This window comes from Danio aesculapii, chromosome 4, assembly GCF_903798145.1.
Source record: "Danio aesculapii chromosome 4, fDanAes4.1, whole genome shotgun sequence".
In the NCBI taxonomy this organism is placed as follows: domain Eukaryota; kingdom Metazoa; phylum Chordata; class Actinopteri; order Cypriniformes; family Danionidae; genus Danio; species Danio aesculapii.
The window spans coordinates 24529027-24545406 of NC_079438.1; the positions used below are offsets into that span (position 1 = coordinate 24529027).

Below are 16380 nucleotides of genomic sequence, written 5' to 3' on the forward strand. Positions count from 1 at the left end.
ATCATTCCCATTAAAAAGCCTGGGAAAGATCCCAAACAACCAACCAGTTATAGACCGATAGCCTTGACATCGCATATGGAATACTAGGGAACTACCAAAGTGGATTTAGGAAAGGTAGAGGGACAATGGATCCAATTTTAAGGCTGGAAGATGATATTAAAAAAGCACAAGTAAACAGGGAATCAGTCATAGCCTTATTTTTAGACATAGAGAAAGCTTATGACATGTTGTGGATAGATGGAGTGTTAATTAAACTTGACCAGTTAGGAGTTAAGGGACGTATACTGAGATGGGTTAAAGAATTCCTTTCAGAAAGATCTATAATAGTAAAATAAATGGTACATTTAGTGGATGTTACAGTGTCGAAAATGGTACACCACAAGGAAGCATCATTAGCCCTTTTTTGTTTTCTATAATGTTTGATGGATCTTTAAAGAGATAGAAAATAATACAGGAGATGATGGTGCGATTTGGAAAGAGGGAGAAACATAACATTTATAATGAAGAAAATGCTAATGAAGAAAATGCAACAGATATTAAATCCAGTGCAGGATTGGACAGTTAAGTGGGGATTAAGAATATCTCAAGAAAAACAAAAGTAATGCTATTTACCAAAAAGAAATGAGGGGAATTAAAATTGAGATTGGGGGGTAAAGAGTTGGAGAATGTTGAATCTTTTAAATATCTGGGACTGTGGTTGATAGGAGACTCACAGGTTAGGACACATATTAGGAAAATGATTGACAAATGTAAGAGAGTGTTAAATGTTGATGAGGTGCCTATGTGGTGTAGACTGGGGTACTAGTAGAATGGCATTAAAAACAATTTATAACAGGGTTATAAGATCAGTGTGTAGGGACTTAACGATGCAGACATCGATTACTGAGTCGACACCTGTGATCAGGAATCACCTTGAAGGTCAGGCCACATTTGTTGCAGTACAGAGCAGGAAGAGGATGCCTTGAGGCTATCGGCCTCATGACTGGTTTATCATCAGTTAAGTGTCATCGGACCTACTATCCTGATGAAGTTAACTCAAGACGAATGGGTAACTGATCACGAGAACATTTTTCTTAACAAGAGCTTATTGTTCGACCTAAGGAAATGGGGTTTTCAACCCGCCATGCAAGACAGAGAATTGACTGACTTTTGGTCCAAAACAGAATCAAAATCCTCTCTGAATTTTATAAACTATCACCAAATGTTAAAGTTCATTAGATCATCCTCAAAACGATGACAGCAGACTTTTAATGATTGTCATTTTATTGCTTTTGTATAACACCTGAATCCTGTCTACATTAACAATGTTTAATCGTGGTGTAACCATTATGTTTTGATTTATCACAAATATGCCATTATGTATATGTTATGTGAAGATGAATGATTGAAACCTTTTCCCTTTCTTTCGTTTCTTTTAATTCTAGATATGTAAAATGTATTATGTTCCTACTTTATATGTATGCTTAATACTATATGTCTAAGCACATGGGTCATGAGTGAGTCACGCCAAAGCTGCATGTGCTAACATGGAACTGTCACGCAGATCCACGGACAATGCCTTATAGATCCAGCTCTATTAGGGGCCAGAAACGTTAAAACTCATCACCCCAAAACTCTCTAAGCAGAGTCGAGCAGCAGCTGTTGAGATGCTCCGCTTCCAGGAGAACTCTCCTCCAGGTCCAGTCCAGTCGGACTTGGACATTAAGATGGGATGAGACCAACCTCAAACTCCCCATCTTCCGTTCACTCTTCTCTCTTTTCTTTCCATCAAGTCTAGTTAAGTTAAGTTGCGTTGCGAAACCAGTCAGCATGACAACAGTTTTGCCTTCTCCAACTTGAACTACCAGACTTCACTTCATCAGCAGCCTCAGATACGTTACTTCAACGGCAAACCAACCATCAGTGAACTCACGTGGGAATCCAACTCCACAGAGGGATTTCACCACATCACTCAGGAACGCAAGTACATCTCCAGATCTATTGCTGAACTGGTGTATGACCTGCTAATCATGTTAAATGATAGATAACCCTGTCTGAGAAACAGTAAAGGTTGAATTGATTATTTGGTTCACTTTAGTTAGGTTTTACATCTTGAGATTTTACATCACATCTCTCCTAACTCTTCTTTTCCTTCTAGTCCTTGTCTGCAACCGGTATGAATGCATGTGTGTATGTGTGTTTGGGTTAGTTTTATTTGTTGTCAATAAAGTGTCTTTTGTATTGAAAGTGGCCTGTGTATACTTATGAATCTATTGCCTTATACCTAGATCTTGTTATCCTGCTTTAATATTAAAGTGTTTTTACTTTATTTGGAATAGCAATATTCGTTTTTGAGTCAACAGCCCTTCTGTTCAAATGAGCACTGGATGAGTCGTTTGTTTAGTTCAAGAAAGTTGATTCTTTTGAAGCCGCTTTAAATTCTGTTATATTCCCTTTGAGTTAATTTAAAGTTAACGCACTACATAATTGTGTATTACGTGTGCGAGGCCCTAGAAGTGATTGACTATGGTTGGATGGTGTATGGATCAGCGGCTAATACAACATTAAAACAGTTAGATAAAATCCAAAATCAAGCACTAAGAGTATGATGTGGAGCCAAGAAAACCACACCGGTAGCAGCAATACAAGTTGAGATGGGAGAGATGCCTTTACACCTTAAAAGAGATCAACTGGCACTAGTATTCTAGGCAAACTTGAAAGGTCATAATGACAATCACATAACACAAACTGTTCTGATGCAGTGCCAAGAACGAGAGAAACAGGATGTTAAAGGTTATGGATGGATAATACGAAGTAAAATAAATGATATGGAAATAGACACACTAACAATTTCGCCCACTATAGTATTTCCAGTAGTTCCCACATGGCTGCTTGGTGATTTGGAAGTTGATTTTGAAATAATGAAAGAAAAACAAGAAAGTGAGATTGACAGCAAACGAGAAGAAAATTATAAAAGGAAAAACAATGAAACAACTGAAATATACACAGATGCATCAAGAATTGGACAAAGAGTAGGAGTGTCATATAATATTCCAACGTTAAAGATTGAAGCTGCAAAAGTAATAATTTAGCAGTGTATACAGCAGAATTGGTAGCGATATGGTTGGCTCTAAAGTGCGTTGAGGATAATAAACCAATTAAAGTTGTCATTGCATCTGATTTAAGTTCAGCACTTATGAGTATAAAAAATTTAGTATCAGAGTCACGGCAGGACATCATTTATGAAATAGTGCAGATGGAAAATAATCTCCAAATCAGGAGTTATCATATCATTGTTGTGGGTACCAGCACAAATAGGGGTCAGTGTGAATGAGATGGCAGACAAGTTGGCAAAACAAGCAGCACATCAAACTACGATAGACATTAACATCAAATACAGCAAGTCAGAAATCAAAAGTATCGTTAAAACTAAAGTATTGGGAAAATGGTAACATATATGGAATAATGGAGTACAGGACGTCAATATTACACCATACAGAACAAAGTAGGAAGATGTAGGGAAACAAGGAAAAGCAAACAGGAAGAAGACAAGTTCACAAGAATGAGATTTAATCACAGCACTCAATAGTACATTACATATGATCAATAAACATGCAGATGGGATTGTGAATGTAATAACAACCAGGAGACTGTAGAACATGTAATAATGCACTGCACAACATATCACACAGAAAGAAATAGATTATTCACACAGTTACAGGAAAAACAAGTGGAACCTAACATAGAGATAGCTTAAAATTGAGCACGGATGATGTGTGTTTTAGATAAGATTATAACATTTTGAAAGACACAGGGTTAAGTAATATAATTTAGTATATACCAGAATAGTTATCTATGGTAGCTGTAATATGCAGAAGAAAGGGAATGTATGTATATGTATAATATATATATATAATTTTATGTGTGCATATATATATATATATATATTATATATATATATATATATATATATATATATATATATATATATATATATATAATTGTAGTGCTTTGTTTCATTATAAGAAATACATGGGTTAGTTAACTCCTGAATCACACTCCATCCAGATGGTAGCGGTAATGCTCCAAAATCTAGTTGCCAACCGCCAAAAAAAACACGAGAAGAGGAAGAAGTGGCAAAAAAAAGAAAAAAAAAAAAGACTTTTATTTGGCGTGGCGTGTGACGTCATAAGCCTGCGCCGCTCCCGCGTTGTGATTCAACTGGAGAAAGGTTTGTTTTGAAGTGTTTACACATATAAAGCGATTGATTAAAGTTTAATTTTTTTTTAATTCAGTGGTAAATAATGTACCTGCTGTTGACAATATTATTTTAACCCTTTAAACAACAAAGTACTCTTTTACTCACAGTGATGAGGGCTATTGTTTGAGTAAAGATAGGATAAACTTTTTGTCCCAGAGAGGGAATTTGTCTTGTGCAAAAAAAAAGAGCTACAACATTTCTGGTAAGCAGACAATAAAGTAAATAAACAAACAAACAATAAAGAAACAACATACCTAAAAATTACAGAGATGTGTGTAATAAGTGTTTTAATGAAGGTTTAATTTATTAAATAGCATAATGTCTATGTTAAACAGCATAAAGTAACATCACTATATATAAGAAATGGAGTACTCATTTTAATCAGCTCATTTATGGCTATTGTTTCTTACTCAGACTTACCTGATTTCTTTTTGTCAATTACTCTCATATAAAGAAACTGTTGAAGCAAGTGTTGAAGAGAAGTTATTTTGTTTCTGTTCATTGTTTTGTTCATTTTAAACAGGATAAAGTGTCCAAACGCAGAGAAAAACTCCTGCTGAAGCGACTGATCTCCACACTGTTATAAAGATGGCGTTTATTAAAGTGGAGAGTGAAGACCTGAAGATTGAAGAAACATTCACAGTCAAACAGGAAGATCTGCAGGAACAAACAGAAGAAACATTCAGAGTCAAACAGGAAGATCTGCAGGAACAAACAGAAGAAACATTCACAGTTAAACAGGAAGATCTGCAGGAACAAACAGGTTGATTTTCATTCTCAAAGACTAACTCAGTCATTTGATCCTCATTCAGATATATTTTAATAATAAGAATACTAAATTAAATCCATCTTGCAGCCCTGAGTGTGCTGCCTAGTTCTCCTAAAGGCACATAAGCACTCATGAGCTATGTTTCCATCCAAAAAGGCGAATGAACTTTATGCGCAAAACTGGATTATCGCATTAAAAGACGTGCAAATAAAGCAGCGTTTCCATTCAAAGAGTCAAAGTAAACAAAATAGTCACTTCCTGAATAACTGGCGCCAAATATCAACAGTAAAAATGGAATTTGCTGCGATAAGAGAAGCTGCCTCAATCTTTTCTTCATCTAATGAAGGACTTGCGCCTCAGAAGGCAATCCTGACACGCAGTGAAGAGCGGTGGCGTTTGAAGGTGTCAGACGCTCTTGATTCTGGAGGTCATTCATAATATACTTACACTGACACCTGCATTTCGTTGCCTTGTACTTGTACATGTGTGATGACAATAAATTGAATCTAATCTAATAACACTAATACTTACAATGACATTATAATAATTGTAACACTATGACTTACAATTAAAATGAATTTTTACAATGACTAAAACAACAGTTCAGATGGTTCTACAGTGTGCTCAGCCTGCTGATGTGTCCATTTACACACATTTTTATCATCACATGATCTCTAATAACAAAATCACATGACCTTTTTTAATGCGCATACTGAAATTTGTTCGGTAAAAGTGTTTCCATCGTGATTCATGCGCATCTTTTCTTATCTAATAAAAAGTTTATCCTACTCAGTTATGCGCATCCGTTTTTTATGTGCATTTTAAAAATTTATGCACAGCATGACGTTTCCATCAACTGTTTTTTTATGTGCATATGCAAAATAGGTGGATGGAAACAGCCATTGAAAGACAGGAATGAGTTTCTTTTGTTACTTGTTCTCATGTCTTTTGTCTTTTTTTATGTATTATTAGTCTTCCATTTTCTCTACCTTCTTAAGGTTATTGCTTTTCTTGTTCTCCTACTGTTTGTAAAGCATCCTTGAGCACTGGCGCTATATAAAATAAATAAAAACAATAAATTAAAAAAGTTTAACTGAGCTGACGATATTTGACCTACAGTATTCTCATAGAAGATATCTGCTATTACAGTGATAGTGTTGGCTTAGTACTTTCCATTTGCATATGTCACGTTGATCACAATCCCTTTTTTTCATCAACTTCTTTATGGGTTTAAACTTGTTTCTAGTAGTTGTTACTAGTTCTCACAGATAGTATCTGAGTTAGAATTACATAATTATCATATTAACTAATACCAGGGCTATTGTGTTTAAACAGGGTTTTCGCGGGGTCTTAAAATGTCTTAAATTCCAAAATCTAAATGTTAGGCCTCAAAGTCTTAAATTTACTGAAATATTGTGTTGTAGGTCTTAAATCTTTTTTAAACAAGTCTTCATTTTCCTTTGTTCATGTTTTGCCACCCAATCTGGCCAAAACCCATACAATCACCAACAATCCATCTCAAAAAAACTTTCAACTTTTTATTCCAAAAGGTCATTTTAACTCTATTTATCATAATGGTTTAATTATTTTCCTTACAATAACATTTGTTTAAACGTGCTCCATGTATTTACTGCTGAGGACATCGACCTGACAGATTGTTGTGTATAGATTTAGTTATTATATTTTTAAAACTTTTAAAGCATTTGTTCATTTTTATTATTTTTAAAAGAAAGTTTAGTTTGGAAAAAAGTGTGTGGATACAAGTAGAGCTTGCTTATTTTTACACAATATTTAAGATCTTTTGCTAAGAAATATCTAAAAACAATAAATTAATTAAAAAATAAATATATATATATATATATATATATATATATATATATATATATATATAATATATATATATATTATATATATTTATTTTTTTTTTTTTGTCATTTATTATTGTGTTATTAAATGTATTAAATTATATTATTTTTTGATAGGGCAATTAAAAATCTTTTCCATCTGGGCCATTTGAAAAATTCCTTAGCCTTTAGCCCTTTATGAGTCTAACATTTCAGTCATAATGGTCTTAAAAATGTCTATAAAAGTCTTAAATTTATCTTGGTGAAACCTGCAGAAACTCTGGTTTACAGTATGAAAAATAATTAATTGTTATAAAACATCTTACAGTATTCTAAGCTATATGATGTTGTTGTGGGACGACATGAGACAAAACTAACAAATTATAGTGGTACAATAACGTTTAGCTTTGCACTGACTACAACTGGCCAACAAACTAGTCTAAAAATGACTTTTGCTGCGTAAGAAATGGATTACAGCATGCTGATGATATGCAAACATATGAGTGTAAAGTTCGTCAGTATTGACCATATTCTTCACGTACCAGCAGGTGCCGCCATTGGAATCTTTTTGCTTGAGACTTTTTTCAAGGAATGAATTTTTAGATCCTAAAAACAGTGTTATGCTGCTTAGGTGTGGGACGATAACCGTTTTCAAGGTATCCCGTGGTTTGAAAAAAAACTCGAGGTTTACTTAAACTCATACATACTTAAAAAATTTCTCAAATGAAAATATATTGTGTTTAAAGAAGGGGGGGGGGGGGGCATTTAAAATGCCCAGACATTTAAAAGAATATATTTTAGAGCAGTAATCACAGTACTGTGAAACCATGATATTTTTATGCAAGGTTATCATACCGTAAGGATCTTATATTGGCCGATGCCTAAAGCTGCTTGATGTTGCAAAGTCATAATTTCTAATTGTATTATTTTTCTTTGTATGTGTAGTCATGAAGACTTGTTTAAGTAGCCTGTTTCTGAAAGAGAGGTAACTGTAACTCGGAGTCAGTCACCGTGGTCACTTACTCTGTGAAACTAACCTGGTCATTAGCAGGTTTTATTCTCTAAACTCTGAGTTTCGGTCGGTCTCCTCCCCTTTTTTTTAAAGATGAAGCAGTTTTTCTCGCTTAGCCTTTAATTTCCAGCCACCTACTTTTATATGCATTTTGGATAGGCTATGAGCATAAAAAATTGGTTGATGGAAACGTCATGATGCACATAACTTTTGAAATATAGGCATAAAAACATGCGCATAACTGAAAAGGACAAACTTTTTATTCGATAAGAGAAGATAAACTTACGTAAACTACGCAAGCACTTTTACTGAACAAATTCCAGTATGTGTGTTAAAAAAGGTTTGTTATAAGAGATCATATGATGATGAAAATGTGTGTGAATGCACAAACCAGCAGGCTGAGCACACTGTAAACCATCTGAAATGTTGTTTTGGTCATTCTAAAAGGTCTGAACCGTTTCAGTATTAATGTTATTATATTATTAATTACCTCCAGAGTGTCTGTTCTCTGCGTCTCAGGGCTTCAAACGTCACCACGTGTTCATTGTGTGTCGGCATTGTCCTCTGAGGTGAAAGTCATTTATTAAATAAAGAAAAGATTCTAATATAAATAAAGTAGCTTCTTCTAATCAGGAAGTGACGATTTTGTTCTCTTTGATTCATTGGATGGAAACGCTGCTTTATTTGCACATCTTTTATGTGATATTCCAGTTTTTCACAATAAAAAAAACTTAGCTTACTGTGTTCCACAATAAAGGAAATGTTTAAAACCACATAACGGAGAGTAAATGGTATTGGTAAATGGTCATTTTAATATTTGGGTGAAAACATCCATTTCTTGCTTGTCACTTTGAGCCTTCATACTAAAGTTAACTTTTTTTTTTTTAGACCTGATGGTACTAAAAGAAGAGACTCATCAACAGAATGAAATAGAAGAGAAACAGCAGAAACCCCAAAAAATAATGACTGATGAAAAACCTACACTGACTAAAAAGACTTCATCACACGGAAGACCTCGGAAATCCAAATCTGGGTGTAATTTTAGCTGTAAACAGTGTAGAAAGAGTTTCAGTCAAAAGTCAAACCTTGATGTTCACATGAAAGTTCACACTAGGAAGAAACATTGCACTTGCAAACAGTGTGGAAAAAGCTTCAGTAGTACAGGACACTTAACCGTGCACATGAGAATTCACACTGGGGAGAGGCCGTACATGTGCCAACAGTGTGGAAAAAGCTTCTATCATGCTGGAAACTTGGCAGAGCACATGAGAATTCATACCGGAGAGAAGCCTTACTCTTGCACTCAGTGTGGAAAGAGTTTTAAGCAAAATGCCACCTTTAAAGTCCACATGAAAATTCACACTAGGGAGCAACCTTACAGCTGCGAACAGTGTGGAAAGAGTTTTGGTCAAATACAAGACTTTAAAACCCACATGAGAATTCACACCGGAGAGAAGCCTTTCAGCTGTAAACAGTGTGGAAAGAGTTTCAGAAAAAAGCCAAACCTTAATGTTCACATGAGAGTTCACACTAGGGAGAAACCTTATACCTGCAAACAGTGTGGAAAGAGTTTTAGTCGAAAACAAAGCCTTAAAATCCACATGAGAATTCACACAGGAGAGAGGCCGTACACATGCCAACAGTGTGGAAAAAGCTTCCGTCATTCAGGAAACTTTGCAGGGCACATGAAAATTCACACTGGGGAGAGGCCGTACACATGCCAACAGTGTGGAAAAAGCTTCTATAATGCAAGAAGCCTTGCACTGCACATGAGAATTCACACTGGAGAGAAGCCTTTTAGCTGTAAACATTGTAGAAAGAGTTTCAGTCTAAAGCAGAACCTGAATGTTCACATGAGAGTTCACACTAGGGAGAAACCTTACACCTGTGAACAGTGTGGAAAGAGTTTTGGTAAAAAACAAGACCTTGAGATCCACATGAGGATCCACACTGGAGAGAAACCTTACACATGCACAGAGTGTGGTAAAAGTTTCCCATATAAAAGCACACTCAAACACCACGTGATAAGTCACACCGGACAGAAGCCGTTTGTATGTCCTCAGTGTGGAAAAAGCTTCACAACCAAAGGTAGCCTCAAGAACCACATGGATGGTCACACTGGAACCATAGTGTTCACATGTGATCAGTGTGGAAAGAGTCTTACATGCAAAGACTCATTTAACAAACACATGAAGACTCATTTAGGAGAGTATTGTTTTAGATGCAGTGAGTGTGGAAAGGGCTTTAAACATAAAAGAAGCCTCATCACTCACCTGAAGCTTCACAATGGAGAGCAGCGTCCTCAAAAATGAGGCCTTGTCCACACAAACACAGGTATATTCAAAACGGCTGCTTGTTCATGTAGTTTGGCTGTTCATTCATGTGAAGTTTATTTATAAACTATTTTCGTTTTCCCTGGGTTCCCATATTTTCTCCCACAGTCCAAAACACACGAGCTAAGTAAACTGAACATTCTAAATTGGCACCATAGTCGAGCTCTTAGTAAGCCGTATATCTCTCTTTAGCCATTCCTATATGTGTCATTAGCACAGAAACAAGTCTGGGGAGTTCATCAAGATCTACCTGACCTCAAACTCCCCTCTCACCCTGCTTACGAGAGGGAGCCCAGGCCTCGAGGATCTTATGAGCTTAGGGCTCTCTCCCGGGACAGCATACCAAACAAGTGTGAACTCTTGAATACATATCAAGTTACTGATAATGAAACCCTTTGAACACCTGACGATGTAAACTCAATAGCTGAAGAGGGGTGAAGATTTTGACAACTGTTTTGTAGTGTAGATCAGGGCTCACAGTCCAGTACCAGGTTGTGAGAGTTGCTACCGGGCTACAAGAATGCAAAATAACTCTATATGTTGATAGATTGTGTGGCTTGTTTCACATGCAAACAAGTATCTGCATCTGAAAAGGTGTGATCCAAATGACCTACAGGGACTCAAAAGTTTTGACCCAACCACAGCAGTTGGGTAATCTCCGAGGGGTTACATCCTTTGTTACAAAGTAGAGTATCGCAGGCAGTACTTTGGATTAAGTTACTTGAAGACCGACGACTTCAGAGGATCTGCACTATTCCTTGTCTATAATAAAGTCTTCTTGTCATAAGAACTTTGGTCAGCTAACTTATTTTATGTATTAGAGTCATCTTTACATTGGTAAGCCACCCAAGAATGGTTAAGCCAAATACAGCAAAATCTGACAATGTTTTTCAACTTTATTATGAACCGATATCCCTATTTGTGCTCATTGCACACACTGTAAAAACTGCAGGGTTCTACACAAATCTTTCATGTTCTCACAACACAAATTAAATGAACTTCTCTCCAAACTGGACTAAACTGGACTATTGCAACTCTCTCCTAGCCGGGCTTCCAGCTAATTCTATCAAACCTCTTCAGCTGCTTCAGAATGCAGCAGCACGAGTGGTCTTTGATGAACCCAAAAGAGCACATGTCACTCCGCTACTCACCCGTTTACACTGGCTGCCAGTTGCTGCCCGCATCAAATTCAAAGCTCTGATGTTTGCTTACAAAGCGACCTCTGGCTTTGCTCCTTCTTATCTGCTCTCACTTCTGCAGATTTATGTGCCCTCCAGAAACTTGCGTTCTGTGAATGAACGTCGCCTCGTTGTTCCATCCCTAAGAGGGAAGAAATCACTTTCCCGAACTCTCACATTCAATCTGCCCAGTTGGTGGAATGAACTCCCTAACTACATCAGAACAGCAGAGTCACTTGCTGTCTTCAAAAACGACTAAAAACTCAACTGTTTAGTCTCCACTTTCCTTCCTAATCTGCAACTGCCTCTGGCTATACCCCTAACTGTTCTCTCCTCTCTCTCTCTCTCTCAAAAAAAAAAAAAAAATTTACTACTGCTTAGCTTCTTAGACTTTACACACCTGAAACTTGTCTATAGTACTTGTTCACTGCTGCTCTTATAGTTGTGTAAATTGCTTCCTTGTCCTCATTTGTAAGTCGCTTTGGATAAAAGCGTCTGCTAAATGACTAAATGTAAATGTAAACTTAACACTTAACAAATTTATGTGGATTGAACATAAAAAAATTAAGTTGTCCCAATGATATTTCAAGAATCGTGTTATTTCAGCTCATTTTAATTAGGTAGTTTGAACAAGTAAAAAATACATACATATTTTTGAGTGCCCTTGCAAATAGTTTATTAATTTGCCAATCAAATGGTCGGCTCTGAACAGAATTAGAACGATTAGGGAGGAGAAAATGTTTGGGGAGATGCAGGGAACACTGTTCTACACCCTTACATTGTTTTTTTTTTGATCATTCACATTGTCTAATTGAGTAAACAAACACTGATTTACCTCCGATTTTGGGCTTTTGTCTGCAATTTCAAAAAACGAATGAAAGTCAGCCTAAACTCGTGCAGTGTGAATTCGCCATAAGGCAATGACAGTGACCGACCAATGCAGACTCCCTAAAGCCCTGTTCAGACTACACAATGCCATTTGCCAGTAACGACAGATCAGATTTGTGTCAGGTTATGAGATTTTGACTTGATCAAATCTTGATGTGTTGTGGGTAACAAATGAAGACTTTGGTTACAAAACACGACACATTTATTTTGATGGACTAATTTGAGAAAAGAAACAAGTTTTCTTTCCGTAGACAACTGGCTGCCTTTAAAGATACGTTCATGTGAAAACTCCCACATTACTACAAATAAATCAGTGTATGGGAAACCCAGTGTCGCTATTGTGAATGAGAACATGAGTGATTTGTTAGCTTACATGCTAATTTCAGTACTCAACAGACTACTGAAGGACTGCAGCTATCTGTTCATTCAAATTATTAATATGCAATACATATTGTACTGATCATGTGCACTTAACGGTAAATATTAGTGCTGGGCCGTTATCGGCGTTAATAACGGCTGCGTTAATGCGAGACTCTTATCACACGATAAAAAATTATCGCCGTTAATCTATTCTCAAAGTTATGTTGGGAGCTGGGTCTATACTATGCAAGCTATCATGTATTAGCGCAGATGTAATCCTGGCCGAATTGCACTGTAGGTGGCGAGAATGAGTCTACGAACCTGTGTGTATTCCTACTGTGAAATTACCACCTCAAAAACGTGACATGCTAACATGGATGTGGCTACGAAGCCTCCGGGTTTGCTTCAGGGAAAATTTATTTTTAAGAAGCTTCCCAATGGAAACCTGGACAAAACTAAGGTTGTTTGCACCTTGTACAATGCAAAATTAGTTTACTGTAGGAGTTCTTCCAGTCTCAGGTACCACCTAAACGCAAAGCATCCCTTAGCTAATGCAGAAGATGTCGGGCCAAGCACTGATGTAGTGCAGGGGAAGAGTTGTCGTCAAACCACTATGTTTGAGTGCAACCGAGGCAAGACCGTCAGCACAGCTCTATCAGCCAAGTTAACTAATCTCCTTGCTCAGTGGATTGCCACCTGCTGCCATTCCATCAGCATGGTTGAAGATGATGGGCTCAAGCTTGTTCTCCAGGCGGACATAGGTGACCCATCTTACAAACTACCTGCGAGGCGAACTATCATGAGGAGAATACATGACCAGCATGCCGCAGAGAAAGCCACAAGAGATGAGACGATGGTAGAGGCGAGGTGTGTAGCACTGACTAGGGACCATTTGACATCTGTCAACAATGATAACTACCGCGGCGTTACTGTACACGTCATTGATTCCAGCTGGGAACTTCACTCCTTCGTTTAAGGTAGGCTACGTTATATAATTTTAAATGACATAATTTAATTACTTAGCTTATTGATTATCACAAATTACCACCACATTATGTTTGCTTCTTGATGATTGCTAGTTGTTTACTACTATTAGTGAACTTACTCTGATCTACTTTGTCTTCTCGTTAGGTGTGATGAAAACAGAGAAGCGTCACTTTGCAGACGCGTGTGCCAGGCAGTTTCTCGATGTCGCTAATCAGTGGGGGATAGCTGACAAAATCAGCACTATTGGAACAGACAGAGCTCCTAATATGATGGCAGCAGGTAGGATACTGCCATTCGAGCATTTGCCCTGTGTTGCGCATGTTGTACAGAGAGCTATTGTAATGTCACTTTGGGAAGGTGGTTTTGATGGTGCACTGGCCAAGTGTTGTAAAGTTGTCGGACATTTCAAACACAGTCCGGCCAACTCGGATGAGCTAAATGTCCAGCATGCCTCCCTTGGACAATTTCAGGAGTCACTCGTGCAAGATGTTCCAACACGGTGGAATTCCACCCTTGAGATGATCAAGCGTGTGAGGCGCAACAGAGACGCGCTGCACACAACGCTCTCAGCAGAAGCACAATCTGGCCCTCCCAACAAATGCTTAATATGAGAAGTTGGCAAATCTAGAGAAACTGCTGGAGCCATGCAGGTATGGTCTACAAAGATAGTGTGTTAATGAATTGGAAAGGTCACTTTCTATTTAAGAAACATGTGCCCTTAAATGTAAATTGATTGAAACTTTAAAAATGTGTTATCTCAGTTAAATGAATCAGTCATGAATTATTTATTGGTCTCTTTCTCTTTCTCTCTCTCTCTCTCTCGGGTTTCCGTTTGTGTGCGAGTGTGAGTGTGCATGGAGAGCTAGCGTCTCTTTTTTGTCTGATAATTACATGGTTGTGGGAATCTTGTATTTTCTATCTACACACATGTAAAAGGTAAGACATCATTTATTGATTATTTGTTTCTAGATACGTTAAGAATTTAGTGACAGTGGTATTGATTGAAAATTTCGCGGCAAATGGCGTCCGTAGTGACGCCGCCGCTGTCCATTGGACACGGGGTTCGGTTTATTACGTAACTTGGGTTTACAATGGAAGAGGCTTTGCTTGCGGTAGGTGAACAGGTTGGTTATGATAACATAGCTTATGCATCTAGAATGAATAAAGCTACTGTTGTTTTTTGAAAGAAGAGGCTTTTGTCTACACTCTGATTGAGAATGGGGTGTTCATCAATAATATGTTAGTTCAAGTATCACCGTTATCGGTGCCTTCTACTAGAGTGGTTATTTCAGGAGTTCCACCGTTTATTCCAAATGAATTGATTGAACAGGAATTGCGTAGGTTTGGTAAATTTGCAAGTGGTATTAAAACGGTGACTCTTGGATGTAAAGATGCTCGTTTAAAACATTTAATCTCGCAAGGAGGCAAGTGTTCATGTTTTTGGAATCTCAGACACAGTCATTGGATGTTTCTTTTAAGATCAAGCACGAAGGGGTATATTATACGGTGTATGCCAGCTCGGGGACTATGAAGTGTTTTGACTGCGGAGATGTGGGGCATAAATGTCTTTTCTGTCCCCATAGGGAGCAAGTAGAGCGTGTGGAAAGATCTGATGAAAAAATGATTGAAGGAGATCTAATATGGCTAATGAGTTGGAAGTTCACAACGCTAGCAGTGAAAATAATGTTGTTGAACATTCAGAGCAGATGACTTTGGTGGATGATAAGGTGAGCACAAAAAGTCCTGAAAAAAAAGGAGCAAGAAGGAATGTTACTGATGATGTAGGTGAAGTTGTGCCAGACATGCAGGAGACTGTGGTTGTTAACGAAAGGAAGGACATATAAAACAATGCCGATCGATATTCGAAATAATGCAGAAAGTGATGCAGATGATTTGGAACAGATTGAGTCAGGTGGAGAAGGGTCTGAAGGGGTAGGTAGGTCAAGAGAGCTTTATTCATTAGAGGAGATTGATAATTTCCTTGATGAAACTTTTGGACAGTCTGTGAAGGTTGAAGATTACTTTGATGACATTAAAAAATTCATCAGGTCGGTTGCGTTTATACAAAAAACAGTTAGTCTTGATTTGCTAGATGATAAGAAACGTTTCAGATTGAGAAAACATGTTACAAATTTAAACAAGGTCTCAAATTTAAATAGAACTCGAAAAGGTAAAAGGGTCCTTGCAAAATATAAGTGATGTCTGTCTTTAGCGTGTCACATGGTTGGGTATACTTTTGTTTCTGTCTGTTCCCTTCTCTTATAATATTGATGGGTAGTTTGAGAATTGGCTCTTTAAATATTAATGGAGGGAGGGATAAGCAGAAAAGAGAAATGGTAAAGCAAATAGTAAATATTAATAAACTTGATGTGATATTTCTTCAGGAGACACATAGCACTGCGAAAGATGAAGTTGAATGGGGTATAAATTGGGGAGGTGAGTATTTTTAAGTCATGGGAGTAATGTTAGTGCAGGTGTGGCTGTGCTTTTGCTAAAAGTTTAAAAGTAAATAGTGAATTGTCTTACAATTGTTAATGGTCGAGGTTTAATGGTTAAAGCTGAAATAGAAGGTTTAAGTTATTTGTTTATTAATGTTTATTCACCTAATATTGGGACTGAAAGAGTGGAATTTTTTAAAAGTATCAAAGAAAGTTTAGAGCAACGTGTTTGTGACTACATGATTTTAGGTGGAGATTGGAATTGCACTGTCGATTTTAATAATGATAGACTTAGTGAAGAGCCTCATTTACAATCTAGTAAAAGCTTAAA

At 37.1% G+C, this 16380-nt stretch overlaps 1 protein-coding gene across 1 annotated transcript in view; it reads left to right on the top strand.

The window, feature by feature from the left end:
• The first annotated feature begins 8874 nt into the window (after nt 1-8874).
• The window catches only part of LOC130223488 (zinc finger protein 208-like), a 56307-nt gene continuing 48801 nt past the window's right edge, over nt 8875-16380 (top strand). Inside the window, exon 1 of the mRNA XM_056456333.1 lies at nt 8875-9834. Coding sequence (XP_056312308.1) covers nt 8963-9834 — 872 coding nt within the window. The 5' untranslated portion in view covers nt 8875-8962. The remainder of the gene's footprint in view (nt 9835-16380) is intronic.